Source organism: Pagrus major, chromosome 14 (genome assembly GCF_040436345.1).
Source record: "Pagrus major chromosome 14, Pma_NU_1.0".
Lineage (NCBI taxonomy): Eukaryota > Metazoa > Chordata > Actinopteri > Spariformes > Sparidae > Pagrus > Pagrus major.
In genome coordinates this window covers 10,139,426-10,155,438 of record NC_133228.1, presented here as the reverse complement: position 1 = coordinate 10,155,438, position 16,013 = coordinate 10,139,426, and the positions used below count along the sequence as shown (strand labels likewise).

At 42.1% G+C, this 16,013-nt stretch overlaps 1 protein-coding gene across 1 annotated transcript in view; it reads left to right on the top strand.

The window, feature by feature from the left end:
* cerk (ceramide kinase) overlaps window positions 1–15,556 on the top strand; it is a 41,614-nt gene extending 26,058 nt beyond the window's left edge. The window contains exons 7-13 of the mRNA XM_073480793.1: window positions 511–585; window positions 746–898; window positions 2,252–2,357; window positions 2,868–2,950; window positions 6,114–6,319; window positions 10,372–10,586; window positions 13,251–15,556. Coding sequence (XP_073336894.1) covers window positions 511–585; window positions 746–898; window positions 2,252–2,357; window positions 2,868–2,950; window positions 6,114–6,319; window positions 10,372–10,586; window positions 13,251–13,374 — 962 coding nt within the window. The 3' untranslated portion in view covers window positions 13,375–15,556. The remainder of the gene's footprint in view (window positions 1–510; window positions 586–745; window positions 899–2,251; window positions 2,358–2,867; window positions 2,951–6,113; window positions 6,320–10,371; window positions 10,587–13,250) is intronic.
* The last annotated feature ends 457 nt before the right edge of the window (window positions 15,557–16,013 follow it).

Genomic DNA, 16,013 nt, shown 5'->3' with positions numbered 1-16,013 from the left:
ACATGTTTGTCTCTTTCAGTGTTTCCGAAAGTGCCTTAGTCTTGTTTGTGTCTGGATCCCTGTGTGACTGCAGGTTTTGGCAAAAATGTTTTCCAGGAAGTTTTCAAACTGTTATGTGATCTTTCAAGTTATTCTGTTGTCTTAAGCTGTTGTTTTTGGAAAACTGACACCTTCCAGATGAAAACTGGTGTCTTTGTTTGTCATTCTGTGTGTATCTGGGTCAAAGTGTTTATACCACAATTACTTTTATATTGCTACCACAGAGGGACGGCAACATTTCAAACTTTCTACACGTCAGGAAAAAACTAAATACACTACTCAAAATGAGTTGGGGATATTGTAGTATATATATATATATATATCCCATATGCATATCTTGTGAAAAATAGTGAAAATAGTGTATATGTGATGGAAATTTGGACGTAAAGAGTCATTTTTTATTTCAGTGTCTTTAACGTGCCTGTACTGAGACTAAAAGGGCTGACCATCGACCTGTGTCTCTTCCAACAGGGTCCACTGATTGTATCTGTTTTGCCACAGTGGGAACCAATGATCCAGTTACTTCTGCTTTACACATCATTGTGGGTAAGTCCAAGTCATTGTTTGAATTCTCTGAGCTGCTCTCACAGTGTTGCTGAGGAAGTTACCACCTTTGATTGTTCGTTCCATGTTCATGTTCATGTGTATGTTGTGGTAACAAAGCAGGAAGTGACTTCTCACATCTCGACTGGGCGTATCTCACCAGGTGATTCCCAGCCGATGGACGTGTGTTCAGTTCACCACAACGACGTCTTTCTCAGATACTCCGTCTCGTTGCTTGGCTACGGTTTCTATGGTGATGTACTGACAGACAGCGAGAGGAAGAGATGGCTGGGTCCGGCTAGATATGACCTGTCAGGTATGAGGGCTCTCCTCTTTTAAACTCGACTGACTCTTCAGGCTAAGCCTACCTACACACATAAACCCTTTTTTTTTTAACCATTGGCTCGCTGACCTCTGAGCTCCCTGATCTCACTGGTTTATTTTAATGTGAGGTAACATGCAGTTTATCCCTGAGCTTGCTGGTCCTGCTCTGGGGCCAGACTTTGGAGGATTAAAGATATAAATCTAACACAGAAACTCAAGCTTGTGGATTCAGTGGGACTAACACCACCAAGATTTCTCTGCCCACTGCACATCCGCCTTATTATCTAAGATATGAAACCGGGCTAAATTAAACTCGGATCAACTGCACACATGAGAATAGTTCTTCACTAAATACCTGAGATCTTGTTTATTAAAGCACAAGTTTGGCATAAGTTTTACAACCCCAGTTCCCAAAAAGTTAAGATGCTGTGTACACAGTTCATACGGGTCCTTTAAATCCCTGAAGGTTTGTGAATTTCAGTGAAAAGAATCAAGGCCTTAGAAGTTCTTGAATATAGACATGAGTCATTGAAAGTGCTTGAATTTGAATGTTCTATGCAACAAAAGAAATTGTGTCAAAAGTGCTTTTGATATTTTTTTCAGTTAACAATAGTAATAGGCTATGTTTCACTGTCTGCTGTCCAATAAGATTTTTTATAAACTTTAGTAAATTCCCCATTACGTCATAGGAAACATAGGAGGATGGTTTGATTTGAACACCTCAGGCAAAGAGAATCGCCCCTCATCTGAATTCTTGACACTTGCTGCTGCTAAGTTAGACAACACAAGACCTCACAGATGTAATTTATTATAAAAACCAGTTGAAATAGTGGCATTAATGGCATTATTTAAATCAGAAAGACTTTATTACCCTGTTTTCCAAATACAAACAGAAATGCAAGTCTTCAGGACAAATGGTAAAATCTATCAGATACTTAGAGGGTTAACAGTGGTGCTGGTGTTTGTGTGTCTGTAATCTAAGGATTGTTTTACCCGCAGTTCTATTTGTGTACCACCAATTCTGCTGTTTGTGTAGAAATGAACATGGTTAAAGCACAGCTACAGCACGCATGGTTGCTAAGTGAGGCCCCTGGGCTTTAAACACCACTGTGTGTTATCTGTGCTATAACATTATCTCGAAACTTTGTTTGAAATTTTTTTGCACCCAGTTAAACCCACGACAGTCTCTAGAGAAAAAGAAGAGCGTTCCAATTACGTCTGTGTCGCTTTAAGAATTTTTCCTCTTAATTGTCTTGTCAGGTGTAATTAGAGTTAAATTAAACACAACAAATAGAACGCATTGGCATGCTTTCTGTGGCCCACACTGTGCGTTTTTGTCTTCCAGGGGTAAAAACCTTTCTGAGCCACAACTACTATGAAGGCACCATCTCTTTCCTGCCTGCTGAGAACAACACGGGGACCCCCAGGGACAAGCTGCAGTGCAGATCCGGGTAAATAAAGCATCAGAGATATCCATTTTCTACAGCTCCTCAGCGCTATTTGACAATGTGCTAACTTATCTGATGCGCTGCAACAGTCGCGCTGCACCTGCCAGAGCTTAAATGGGGTAGTTTACGTTGTCAGGAAGCCCGTCTGATTTATTGCGGACTGAGAGCCTATTCAGTGTTTTCCAAAAAAGCGTTTGACTAAGTGCTTTGGTTTTTGAGATGCTGGGCGCAGACGTGTGCATTCATTATGGGGGCTGAAAGGAGCTGAAAAACCATTAATCTGTAAAACGCCATGTTTCCTGACAACTTATTTTTGCCATAAAAAGCAATATTACCATGCTACAAAAGAGCTTTCATAGAGCTTCCCCACCTACAACTACTAATATTTCAGTCATTTTCAAATGGACCACACTTTGTTGGGCCTAATGAATTATTTAGGCTCGTTGAAACCATGAATGTCACAGCAACACTGATGGCTAATGATTGTAAAACAAGGTTATGCTGTTGTTTCAGATGCTGCGTCTGTCAGCACAGGCCCTCGTCAAAGGACAACAACCAGTGGGAGATGTCAGAGGAGAAGGAAAAGTCAGATGAAGGTAGGAGTTTGGGGTTATTACTCGAAATATGTCAAATTAATCAACACGGAAAAAAGCTTACCTCTCATTCCTCTGCCTCGTTATCTGCTTGTTTGTCTATTTTAAAACCATTTCTAGACTTCAGAGGTGTGTGAGAATAACCGTTTCTAAAGAGTGTAGACACCAAAAAAAAACAACAAAGGGAGATGAGACAATCCCACACCGGCTCTCTTCTCCCTTGAAGTTGCACACAAATCAGGGGAGATTTGCATTCGGCAGTACCTCGGTGTAAATAACACCATCATCTCCTCCTTTTCAGATTTCACTTTATCTCCATTTTCTGTCGGGGTTTGTTTTTCTCCCGCAGCATGGCAAAATTCTTGATGAGATTCTTGATGAGTTATTGACGAGAAAATATAAACTGATTTTGGTGACACCGCACAACTCCCCGCCGTAGCCTCTATTTTTTTTTTCTGTCTATCGATTCCCAAATCTCCAGCATCCACCCCCGCGTCTGCTTGATGGGATTACACATCGCCCCCCTCCCGACGAGAACGGTGTCTGTCCACTCAGCCTAGAGTAGCACGGCGTCGCCTCCTTTTCCCCCCATTTGTCCCCCAAGACCCCACACACACACACACACACACACACACACACACACACACACACACACACACACTTCATTATCTGGAGTCCTCTCAGCAGCACAAACCTCTGGAGGCAGATGAAATACTGACTCCTGTGTGTGTGCTGGTGCATGCTTGTTATGTGTGTTTTTTCCTCTCTAATTAGCGTTGTGATATTAAACTCAAGATTTTCTATCTCAGCTATCTGGTGCTTCCTATGGAGTGTGTGTGTTTGTGCGAGTGCGGACGCGAGCGGTAACCCGTTGGTGTGTGCGTACGATGTGTGACAGACTCCCACTAATCAGGAAGAAATTTGGCTCTGCCAGCTCTGACAGGGGGTTTGCCTCACGCCAGTGCAGCCGTTTGTTTTTGGGGTTTTTTGTTTTTCCTTTTTTCCTTTCCTGGCGAGGGAAATCTCAGACAACTGCTAAATCAATGAGGCACGACACACTCTCTCTCTTTGCAAATGAGCCAGCCTCTCTCTTCCGTAAAGCAAATACTCATTTGGAAACGTTCTCCTAAATGCAGAGCCTACAGTCCACAGTTGGATTTGTTGTCGTTTTTGATTATATATTTTTTTCTTCTTTTTTAGCTTTAATCACTGCTTCCCAATTAGAATATTGTTGTTTTATGTAGCCTCAGCGGGCTGGTTATCATTGGTTCGCGTCATCACCTCTGTTAAGTTTGTTTTGCGAAATGAGGGGGAAAGGTAATGAATCGTTTTGCTTCCCGAGATCACATAATTTTCCCTCTGAGGTTTGGACGCCTCTGATCACTTTTTTTGCAGCTTACTCCACATGACTATCACCCCGGTGACAGGCGCTGTCAGTCCCGCGGGTGATGCTGTGTCTTTGATACACCGTCACTTGTAAACAGTCGCTAATCTCCGGGGAACAGAGCGGTGATTTGTGAAGTGCAACCATCGCGTCTGTCGTTTGAGATTCGCAGACCCCGTGCGCATTTAATCATAACAAGCAAACTTCAGGTTAATCCAATCACTCTTCTATCTATATGACCTCCTCTTTAGATATTGTGAACCCCTCTCTTGCCGAGCTTAATTGCATTTTAAGAACACAAGATACCCAGCTCTCCGACAAGGGTAACACACGTTGCTTTTTGCAGCATCAGAGTATCTGTCTTGGCTCAATCATCAGGGTAAAGCTGCTCTGAGAATTTCTGCCAAGACATCTGGGTGTTAATGGACCCTCATCAGCATCACTGCTGTCGTGTAACAGGCTGGGAACTTAACCTTAAGGACTCGCAGAATACACAGTATCATATCAGAAACAAAATTCCTGGTGGCACACAGATTTTTTGTTTCAGTCTAACATCAGCACTCGTGGAGAAAAAAAAAAAAAGCTGAAGGGAATAAGAACGTTCAGCTCACACTCCTTATCTACCTTGAACAAGTAAGGAGCTCAAAGCTGGCAGAATACTCCAAACAAAATTAAACGTGCTGCAGTTTTCTGCTGTGGAAGTGCCGTCGAATACAGCGCGGCAATTAAATAACAGAACAGTACGTTCACTGCAGCTCGAGGTCTGCTCACTTAAAAGTGTCAATGTCAGATAGAGGAGAGTTAACACTGCGGTGGAAGGAGAAGAAGTAGAAATGGTCCAAACAGCACGTTTAAAAAGAGAAGCAGTCACACAATAATTGCAGGTGATTGCGTGTGATTGCACAGCACTTTGTTTTGCTTGCAAACTCAACATTTTAGCTGCTTGAACGTGCCAAATTGGATTCTACTCAGAGTATACTTGAATAAAAGTGAGTTCTGCCGGCGAGGAGCCCCCACTTCATCTGCTTCAAGTATGCAAACTTTTACCTCTTCTGTGTGGTTCAGTTGTGCAGCAGAGAACAATGCATTTAAAGTCTGGCAAACAAATATAAAGTAGTGGAAACTACACAGAGTTTTGAAAGATTTTTTTAGACTTTATTGTACCGATGCAAGATCTTACAGACATTTACTTCATATAACATCTAATGTTGTTTATAATTAAAGCATTCTTACAAAATTTTTAGCTTAATAGTGAAGAAGAAACAGAAAAAAACCAAAAGAAAGACTAAAACAAAACAAAACAAACACAACTAATAAGCTAGTACTGCTACTAATCATAAAAATGATTACACAAGTTATTATGGTGATGTAGATACATACACACATACAGAGTATCCATAACATATATCTACTGTATGCACATACACATACCTACAAGTTAAGTTTTTAAAGATTTAAGGCAGTGCTTCTCAAACTTTCTCACTTCAAAGACCCCTTCAGTGCCCTAAATTAGACCAGGGACGCTCATTTGATAAGATTTTTGTTTAGAAATGTTATTTTATAGAAAGTGAAAAAAACCCAAGACCAAAATAGTCAATAGTCAAACAATTTTATGTCATTGTGTTACTTATAGTTGGATTAATAGTGAAAATAAATTGTTCCTTCTTATGCCTGGGACCCTCTGGGACACCCTCAAGGTCCCCACATCTTTCTTTTTTCAACTTCTGTATTCCTTAACATCTAAATAAAGTGTATGTGTGGCTCTTGACTCGTCTGTTTCAGATGGCAGCGGTGGTTGGAGCGTGATCCGTGGGAAGTTTATCGCCATTAACGCGGCCAGCATGAGCTGCGCGTGTCCTCGCAGTCCTAAAGGCCTGTCGCCCTCTGCTCACCTTGCTGACGGCACCACAGACCTCATCCTGGTCAGGAAGTGCTCCCGTCTGGACTTCTTCAGGCACCTTCTTCGACACACCAACAAGGACGACCAGGTAGGACTGAAGGAGTTAAAGTGTGTCACCTTTAGCGTCTCTGTGTATGATTTAACTTCAGAGCACTTTCCAAGGTATTACCAAGACACTACTCAATTTATGTTTCTTTTACCTCTAAAGTAAGTGTGCATAAACAGTCTGAGTCACGCCGTACAGAACATTTCAGAATCGAAATGAGCTGGGGAAACTGATGTGATTTGGATGCAGCAGGGATGAGAAAAACATCCCTTCCAAAGAGTGAAGGCATCTCCAAAATACAGCAAAACTTTTAAGACAGCTGCATCCTTCCCCGTATAAGCCTCCCGTCAATCACTTGGCAGCAGAATTCAGCACTCAACATCAGGAGCTGTTCGATGTGTGCGCAGATAAATTGAGAGGGTGTTAAGTCTGTAAACGAGCGAGCAGAAGGCAGAAGTTTCCCCACTTGCTGCGCTAGCACCTCCATTTGCTGACTCGGCTCAATTTCCCAACTATGGTTCACTTTAGTTCAAATGCCTCAGCCCTTGTGCCTTCCCACGTATCATAAATAACCTCCACCCAGGTCCAGAGAGGCACTGATAATCGCTGCATCAGGTATATGCTGTATGGGAGAACAGGCTGATAGCAGACTAATGCCCTCTCAGGATAGCACAAGTATTGCCAGGGGAAGTCTGGTGATTAGTATTTATTACCTCAGGAAGGACCTCGGAGTTTATCCCATTTAGAAGGATCTTGTAAGTAATTTCATCTACAGTAGCTGCCTTGATAACATTGCAAACTGGGTTTTGAGCTAACCCTGACATCCTGAGGTGAGTTTTAACTCCAAGATCAACATTTTGACTTGTTCACCCAGTGTTCCGATTACATGGATGAATATTACCCTTGTAATAAGACTTGATCAGATTAAGAAATTATCTATTTCCAGCTTTAATATTAATGGAATCGAGCAGTAGAAAATGCAAACGGTTTAATTCCAAGAGGAAGAAAGATAGAAAGACGGTGCAGAAGCTGCTGCAATTACTGTGAAATTTAGCAACTCGAGGAAAAAGATTTTGCTGCCCTGTGTGACATGAAGCGTGTCCCCGGAATGCCACGCTCTCAATACAGTATTTCACATCCAGATGACTGAATGAAATTACCTTATGTGTGGGCAAAATCTAATTACCAACATTCCCTGGTGATGCTAATGCAGAGAGGCCTGAAATACGGTCTTATGACAGAGAATTTCCACAATAAACTAAAATCTAAACACTGAGAACCGCCAGGAAGATCTTGGTATGCAGCTTGGATTTCAGGGATGTTCAGTGTTAAGTCTCAACAACTATTAGATGGATTACCATTACCAATGACATCTTGCACAGCTGTTTCTGACTTCTACATGCTGTATCTTCGTAGCTTTCCCTCCCAAAGCACTGCAGAATATTATCATCATCCTTAGCTGTGCTTTCTGAATAGTGCCAGTTAGCAACAGTTGATGGTGAACATGGTAAACATCATACCTGCTTAACAACAGCATGCTAACATGCTCATAATAACATGTTTAGTAGTGCAGTACCAGCCGGTCCTCATCGAAAGATGACCATAATGGTCGACAGTGAAAGCAGCTTATTACGACCCATATTTATCTTTCTTGTTAGGCGCTGACCTCTAGTGGCCGTAGTGAAAATACAGCAGCCAAGGTGGAAGTCAGGTAATGTGGTATGAAGCATCAAAGTCAGCTTAGGGAGGAGGTCAGTGATGGATGGTCAGGTTAAACAAGCACAGGACTTACTCAGGAGCGCTGTTCGTACAAGCATTTTGTAGTTTTTTCTGTCAATGGCCAGTCTCGCTTTGCCTGGCATCCCACAATGCCTTGCAAATTGATTCACTTTGAAACGAACTTTGCCTCCAGTGGGTCTTTACCATAATTCTTGTCTTGCCTTCGGTCTTTCAGAAGTCAGATCTCCCTAACAGAGAAAAAACAAAAGATATCTCATTAACCATTGTCTTATGACCTCAGATTTCGTGCTGACAAGACATAATGTGGTGCGTCTCTAGCTTGAGGCTGTCTCTGCTGCTTTACTTGCAACACATAAAGGTAGACAAGCAGTCGTATGAGTAGGGTGAGAGGGACTTTGCATCAGAGTTCACTTAATATCAGCATCACTGTCCAGCCAAGCGGAGAGAAACAAGGAGTGAGAAGCCGCTAAGCGTATTCATGGCCTTGTCAGAAAGCCTTTTAGGCAGACCATCCAGCATGAATGCAAAGCGGCTGCAGTCATAAAGTGGGTCTGATGCGAAATAAATGGCTGTCACTCGGCTTTTGGGATGAGAGAGGGCAAGAAATGGAGAGGAGGAAGAGAGGAAGGGGGGTAAAAGGAAAAAGAGGAGAAGAAACGAGAAGGGGAAAGAGGGAAAGTGGCACCCCGTGAAGTTGAAGAAAGTAGTGTGCCGGACAGAGCTGAACCTTTCCGCGACACTGAGTGAGATGAAAGGAGATTTTGACAATATAATTTCTTTTCATCTCTCTCTTTCTTCTCCTCATCACTCCTCTGCAGTTAACATACTGTAGTTTTTATGCACCTCCATTTTATCTGACCTCTTCTCTCCCTCCCTTTTATTTCGCATTTGATCTGCTGTTTGCCGTTTTCTTCTTTCTTTTGTGTAAATGGAAAGGAAGAATAACCCTCCGTGTAGTTTTGCTTTTCATTATGAAATCAGCAGGAGTCCATTAAATGAGAATGGAGGAGAAATTAACTTTTTACCTCACTCACCAGGAGCCTGTAAACCAAAAAAAGAATTACATGCCTGGGATTGTTTTATCACCCAATAAAATCAACATATCTTATATGAAATATGCCACTGCCCATTTTCAGTGAGTGGTGTTTTGTTTATAAAATTAGGAACTTTATGCTCCATTTGAGATGTGAAATGCTCAAGAAGTTCATGTTGTTTCTAAAAGGGAGCCTGAGTCTTGAGGGAACCCGAGTCGAGCCATTGTCAAATTAAACACCACAGACTAATTTTGGTGACAGTTGATTCTTGATGCATTATTATATCTGCCAGTGAGGTTATCTGTTTGTTTGTTTGTTGGTTTGTCAGCAGGATTACACAAAAACTACTGAACAGATTTTCACAAAACTTGGATGGGGGAACTAATTGATGGTGCGGATCTGGAGTTAGTGTGATACAGAGCTATTGAGTTTGATATTGGATCAGGCTTGAATTAAAGGTGCAATATGTAAGAATTGGCCACCCGTCAAATTCATACTGAAAACAAACCAGAGTAACCGCTAACTGCTGCTAACTGTAGCTGCTGTTGGCCACTTAATCAGTTAGCCTCCAGCTCGGGGATCAGGGCAGTGTTAATGTTTACACCACTGGTAGGATTTTAGGACTGGCATGCGCTGAGGCTAGCTGGTTAGCATGCTAACTTAAGTAGAAAACCTCTGCAACACAATAACATAGACATCATAATATCAAAACTGCTATTTCTTCACGTTCTGTTGATAACTTCAGTTAAGTTTTGAACATTTTCCACTAAAATTTTTACAAATTGCCCCTTTTAAAGGGGACTGTTTGGCCCTCGTGAAGGTATGCGCTCTACTGAGGGCCATTCTAGTTTGGTTTTGAATTTTCTTAGCCATGCTAGTGCCATATTGGTTGCTCGGTTTTATTGGTGGTCCAGACAACAACTTTTGATGATGAATGATTTCCTCTCTTGCTGAGGCACTAAAAGTTAGCTTTCATCGTCAGCATTCAGTCTGTCTGTAATTGTGTTCTGTATAATGTTTGTTAATTTCTTTTGACCCCCTGATTAAAGCACACTTGGAAAGAACATGAAAAAGACTCTTCAAACAACACTTCCTCACAACATCTAATTTGGTGAAGCTAAACAAAGATAGACTCCTGTGTTCCCTCTCATCCTGCTGTGCTGCTCATTTTCAAATCTTCAAGTGATTCTGGAGAGTGGCGGTCTTAACCTCCGCACCATCTGTGGGCACATCTGTTCCGTCATCCATCCGTCCGTCCGTCCATCTCTCCTCCTCCTCTTCTTTCATCTGTTTCTCATCCATCTCTGCTTCCCTCCCCAGTTTGACCACTCGTTTGTGGAGGTCCACCGGGTAAGGAAGTTTCGTTTCCAGCCGCGGCACCATGAACTAGCTTCATTGGAAGACCTGAGCGAGAGTCCAAAGAAGACAGGCTTCAGTCCCATATGCTCCGCCCAAACAACCTGCGACTACAGCACCGCCCACAGCAGCTGGACCTGCGACGGGGAGCTCCTGCCTCACGCTGCCATCCAAGTCAGGTAATGGAATTGCCAGTGAATGTACAATACAGCTGCAAACTCACTGTGGTGGTTATTTCAAGCATCTTAGTCCTTTTCCACGTCCTTTTAGAAATAAAGAAAGTCAAACTGGGGTGCAATAAAACACATCTGAAATAATTTGGACAATAAAATGCGTTGTAATGAGTGTTTTAGATACATATATACATATACGGTGTTTTAATGTTGTAACCCTGATCGTTTTGACTGCTGAAGGCAGCCATAGTTCAATCGCTTTTCCAATGTGCCAGCTTATTTTGCATTTTATGAAGCCTGTGAGGAAAGTGTAACTTTCTGAGGCAGTGAAGATGGGCAGGATCACTCTCAGCATAAATGAAGGCTGGTAAATGGCTTTGAATTGGTGCACGTAATATTGCAGAAGCTGTATAATGGAAAAAGCATTGAAATACATGCAGGGCTTCTGCGTATTGCATCACCACGGTGCTGGTATTCACAGTAAAGACTGTTCTTTTTCTAGGTATTACAGAAATAATCTCCTCTTTAAATTGCTTTAAAATGTTCATGACTATCAAGCCTAAATAGAAAAAAAAATCATGTTCTGCATTCATAGTGCACTGAAGTTAAACTCACACTTAATAGTTTTAGCTGCGCTAGACGTGTCGCTTTACAAAGTCACTCCAGTGTGACCCATGGGACCTTATTTCAGAAAAAAATACAGTACAGTAGTTACTGACGAGAGACAAATACATTTTTGATCCATTTCGAATTTCTCCATGAATTACACATATGATGTTTGTCTTTTTTGTTTCTTTTTGTATGTATTTTATGGCCTTGTCATGGCTTTTTTTGATAGGACAGCATTGAGAGGTGACAGGAAACAGGGCCACAGGTCAGACTCGAACCCTTGGGAAGGCCTCTGTGCGTGGGATTCCTGCTCTGCCAACTGAAGGGGCCCTCGTGTGATGTTTGTTAATTTAAAAGATCATTTTGCAAGTCAAGAAAGTTGCAGTTTGTTGTAAAGAAAGTGAAATACCATTTAGTTATGTGTGAAACCACTCAGTGAACTACACCGTCTCGCTCAATATATGTCACCAACACCAACATAGAAGGTGAAAAACACAACAATTCTGGCCATATTGACAGCTGCAGGTATGTCAGCTAGTCAGCTTTGTGAGCTAATCTATGGGATGGGCTTGAGAAGGTTTCCATGGTTTTGGTGAGCATTATGTAAGACTTCACTTGCGCAGTTGATGGGTGTGTAGTCTTTCCAATTACGTAGTTGAAAATGTATCTTTTAATTTCTATTTCTTAATTCATCGCATAATCAAAAAATATTTGTCTCTCGCTCTTGGTCTTTAGAAGTATTTTTTGTTTGTTTGTAGGTCTAGTTATTTAAGCTAGTAGCCTCACAGAGCTGCTAGCATGTTTGTAGTCTTGTATTCATGTTATACACAGTCTCACTCTTGTGACTCTCAACAGTCACAATACAGTTTTTAAACTTTAAAATATTATTATAAAGGGTCGGTAGGTAAATTGTCAAAGTAAAGGAAAAGCAAGCTGTCAGTAAAGCAGTTCTCTTACCTTGGTCGGACAGAAATGAGAGCAGCAGTGCCATTAGCGCTGCCAGTGACCAACAGTCTCTGGTCAGGAGACTCTTTCACTGGTCCCTGCTGGACGTTCTTGGCAACTCGGTGGAATTAGCCCCGCTCATTATTCCACCCCTGTCCACACTTCAGCTTCCCCCGCTATCAGATCTCTATACAGCCGGTGTGGCACTGCTTGACGCATCATTTATTTCATGCTCCATTGTACTTTGCCAATGATGCATGGCGCTGTAATGTTGCTAATTTAACGGCCCTCCCCATGTTAAAAGGCTACTCCCCTTTAATTAAAGCAGAAGTCCGTCCTTTTATTGCCTCTTCCTCTCTCTGCTAATCGTTCTTGGAGTGAGCCGGCCAGAGTGCTGCCCGTATAATTAATGGTAATAGCCCAAGCGAAACGGAAAAGAAAGTAGGAGAGGAAGAAGGGAAGAGTGAAGAGTTTTGCTTTGAAAGTGAGAAATGCACATGCCAGTGCCAGTGTCAGTTTAAACTCACATAATTATAGCCCTAGTGCTACTTTGATCTTAGAGGTATTATATGTGTGGTTTGGTATGTTTTTTTCTAGTTTAATGTATGATTAGCATTCTGGAAATAACCCTTCATACTGTTATTATGCTCCTCCATTATATTAACTGCAGGTGAAGTCTTGTTCCAGTGAAAAATACAGGTGTCATTTAGCAGACAAAGGCGCAGACAGTAATTGAGGCTATAGAAAAACCGTGTAAGATAATAGCCTCTTGCCTGTTCCGCTGTTTCTTTCTCTGTCCGTATACTTCTACCTTGAATTCATCAGGATCTGTTATCCGTGTCGTCAAAGTGCGTCAGCCCCATCTGTATTATAACATCTGTTTTAAGTGTATCTTTAAAAGGTCTTTATACTTTACTAACCACAAAGATAGTCTCACTTTCAAGTTTGGGCGTCAAGTCGGCACACAGGGGTGCCGTTCCGTTGCTTTTACATCTGCCACATGGACAGTAAAGTCTCATTGAAATGAGCACAGTCATTAAGTTGATGGTTTGTTATTCAGGCTAAATGATGCGTTTTGTGTGTCTGTGTGTGTGTGTGTACTCTTCCTCTCTGCAGTGTCCAGTGCCAGTTGATCCGGCTGTTTGCCCGCGGTATCGAGGAGCAGCAGCAGCAGCAGCAGCAGCAGTGTGTGTTTGAAGACCCTTGTACACTGTGGGCCCTGGAGCCAAGCACACACTAGTCAGTGGACTGGGAGCTGGATGGGACATTTAGCTGCTGGACAGCAAAAAAGCGAGATGCACTTGGCAGGATTTCCTGGAAAAATGCAGGAGTTACATCAGTGTACATCCCAAACGCTGGCATTCCAGCCCCTTTGTAGTGTATCCATTTAAATGAAACTTGCAGGAGTTCCTCTCTATGCACGAGAAGTGATGGGCTGTCACTGAAAAAACTCTCATCACCAGCCACTAAGAGGCGTAAAAACTGAAGTCTAAAGAGAAGTTGCATCTTAGTATTTGTTGTTACTGAAAGTCTGTGAAATTCACTTATCTGCTCCTTTCCAGTTGGAGCTCATATGTATAAAAACTGCTTCATACAACTTTAACTAATCTCAAATATGATATGCTACAGCTGCTAGTGCAAGTGCTGCCACATTCAAACCTAAGTTTCAGCCTTTTATTTTATCTGTACTTCATGGAAAATGTAGATGTAGAAGCTCAGAGGATCTCACCCAATATGGGTGTTCACACAGATGAAACGGTAGCTGAACCGGACTGAGCTGGACTCAGCTGCGACAATCGACCGAAGGTTTTCAACGTCGCCATGAAGGAGAACGCTAATAGCATTCCTCCCTATGTAGCAAAGAGAGGCAGCCAAGGAGATACTGCTTTGTGAGAAGGATGAAGAAAAAAAAATGCTTGTGAAGTACACTGATAACCTGAAAGGACTTGCCAGCGCCTCACCATCAAGAGAAAAAATATTTCATCTGTGACCCAGGTGAAGCAGATATGAGCCAGGGGCACTAATGAAAAGAGCTGAATACCCTGCTAATACACTAACAGGGCCCCGGTGGATTCTGGGTAATAAGGCAAAGTGGTTGCTAAGTGATTTGGTGTGTCTCAGCACTGCTGCACTGCACCTGTGGCTCTGAGCTCTGCTCCTCTGGCTACAAACTACCGACAGTTCAATCATCACCTGGGATAAGCCAGAATTATACATTCTTAACTTAATTAGAGATTTTGCGCCTCTGAAATCAGCCCCATTAGCTCCTTTTAGACCTAGTTCAAGGTGGACCGTCCAAGGAGCGGTTTTAACTCTTGCTACAGGTTTCTTTTGCTGCCTCTGCATTACATTTACATATTAGTACGTTTGGAAAAATTGTCCGTGTTTGTAGGGTTATGGTTGTTTTCCACAATCCCTTCAGAGACGTGCAATTGTGTGTGTGAGTGTGTGTGTGTTAATGTGTTTGTGAAGGTGCCAATGTGATGAGTTGGCTCTATCACAATTAGCCTCATGACTGCCATTTTGCAGATGCTCTCTCACTGCAGCCAACACACTGTTAACACAAGCACCTATAGATGAGCAAAGACAGGCACACACACACATTCTTGTAATTGTATCCTTGTGAGGACGCTCATTGACACCATGCACTCCCTAGACCCTTACCCTAACGTTGACCATCAAAACTAAATGCCTAACCCATCCCGAACCCTTACCCTAAAACCAAGTCTGAACCATCAAGCAGCCCTTTGAAGGTCTGTTGAAAAGTGAGGACCGGCCAAAATGTCCTCACTTGGCAGCGAAAAACATCTGGTCCTTACCATGCAGGAAGTAAAAGTACACACACACTCCTTAACTTTTAACACTATAAAAGCCTGTCCTTCTCCTTCTAATCCTCTCCGACTCCGTTAATACGCACTCTGGATGTCTATAATGTTTCACCTTCAGTGCGTACTTTTGTCAGATTACAGTATGATGTTCTTTCAAAGAGTCGGATGCTTTTAAATCATCTATTGTACCCACACACACACACACACACACACACACACTGAATTTCATATGCAGACACACAATAGAAGTGAAGACTGTTTTCAGATATGACCAAACACATTTGAAAGGCTAAAGGATTTAGCAATTTATGACTGAGAATACAATCTCAACCTTACGTTTGAATTCCCTTTCGTCCTAGCGAGCTACCTTCCACATTACACCTTTTGTTACACATTACCTTTTGTTTTTGATATTTGACTACCTACAGTTTTGCACAGTTGCTTCTCAGCAAAAGAGAAGTATAATTGCAGTTGGACTAGTTTGTACTCGGTCTTGCTTTGCTCTCCATATTTAAGCAAACACATAAGCTGTGACGTGAGTACATACCTGATTTATGTTGTGAAAAATGCTCAATAAAGTCCTTTAGAAACGTGCTTCTTTTTATGTCCTTTGCTTGATCTTCACAATGTGCTTGATGTCACTGATGTGTCATTCCCTCCTTTGCTCACGCACGCACAAAAGGTCAGCGCTCCTTTGCTCTGGTTTTCTCAATCTCGCTCTTTCGCTCTTTCTCTGCCTCCCTGTATGAGTGGAATTTAATAGGGTGCTCTGATGTGAGCGAGATGTTTCATTAAAGAACATCAGACATCAAAGGTCTCCGCTGAGATGGAGTGGTATTTCACGCTGGGCTCATTCTGCACACAGTCTGGGTCTTGTTTCTTCAACATTATGGGCTTGCTTTGCTGTATCAAAAAAGGGAGTCTGTTAATTTGAATTTGGTAACCGTGGTTAGAAAATATAAATGATACAGTGACACCAAATGATCCCACAAATCCTTAAGGTAGGTCTAGTGCCAAAATATACAAAAATTTACTTGTCGTCAATACATGT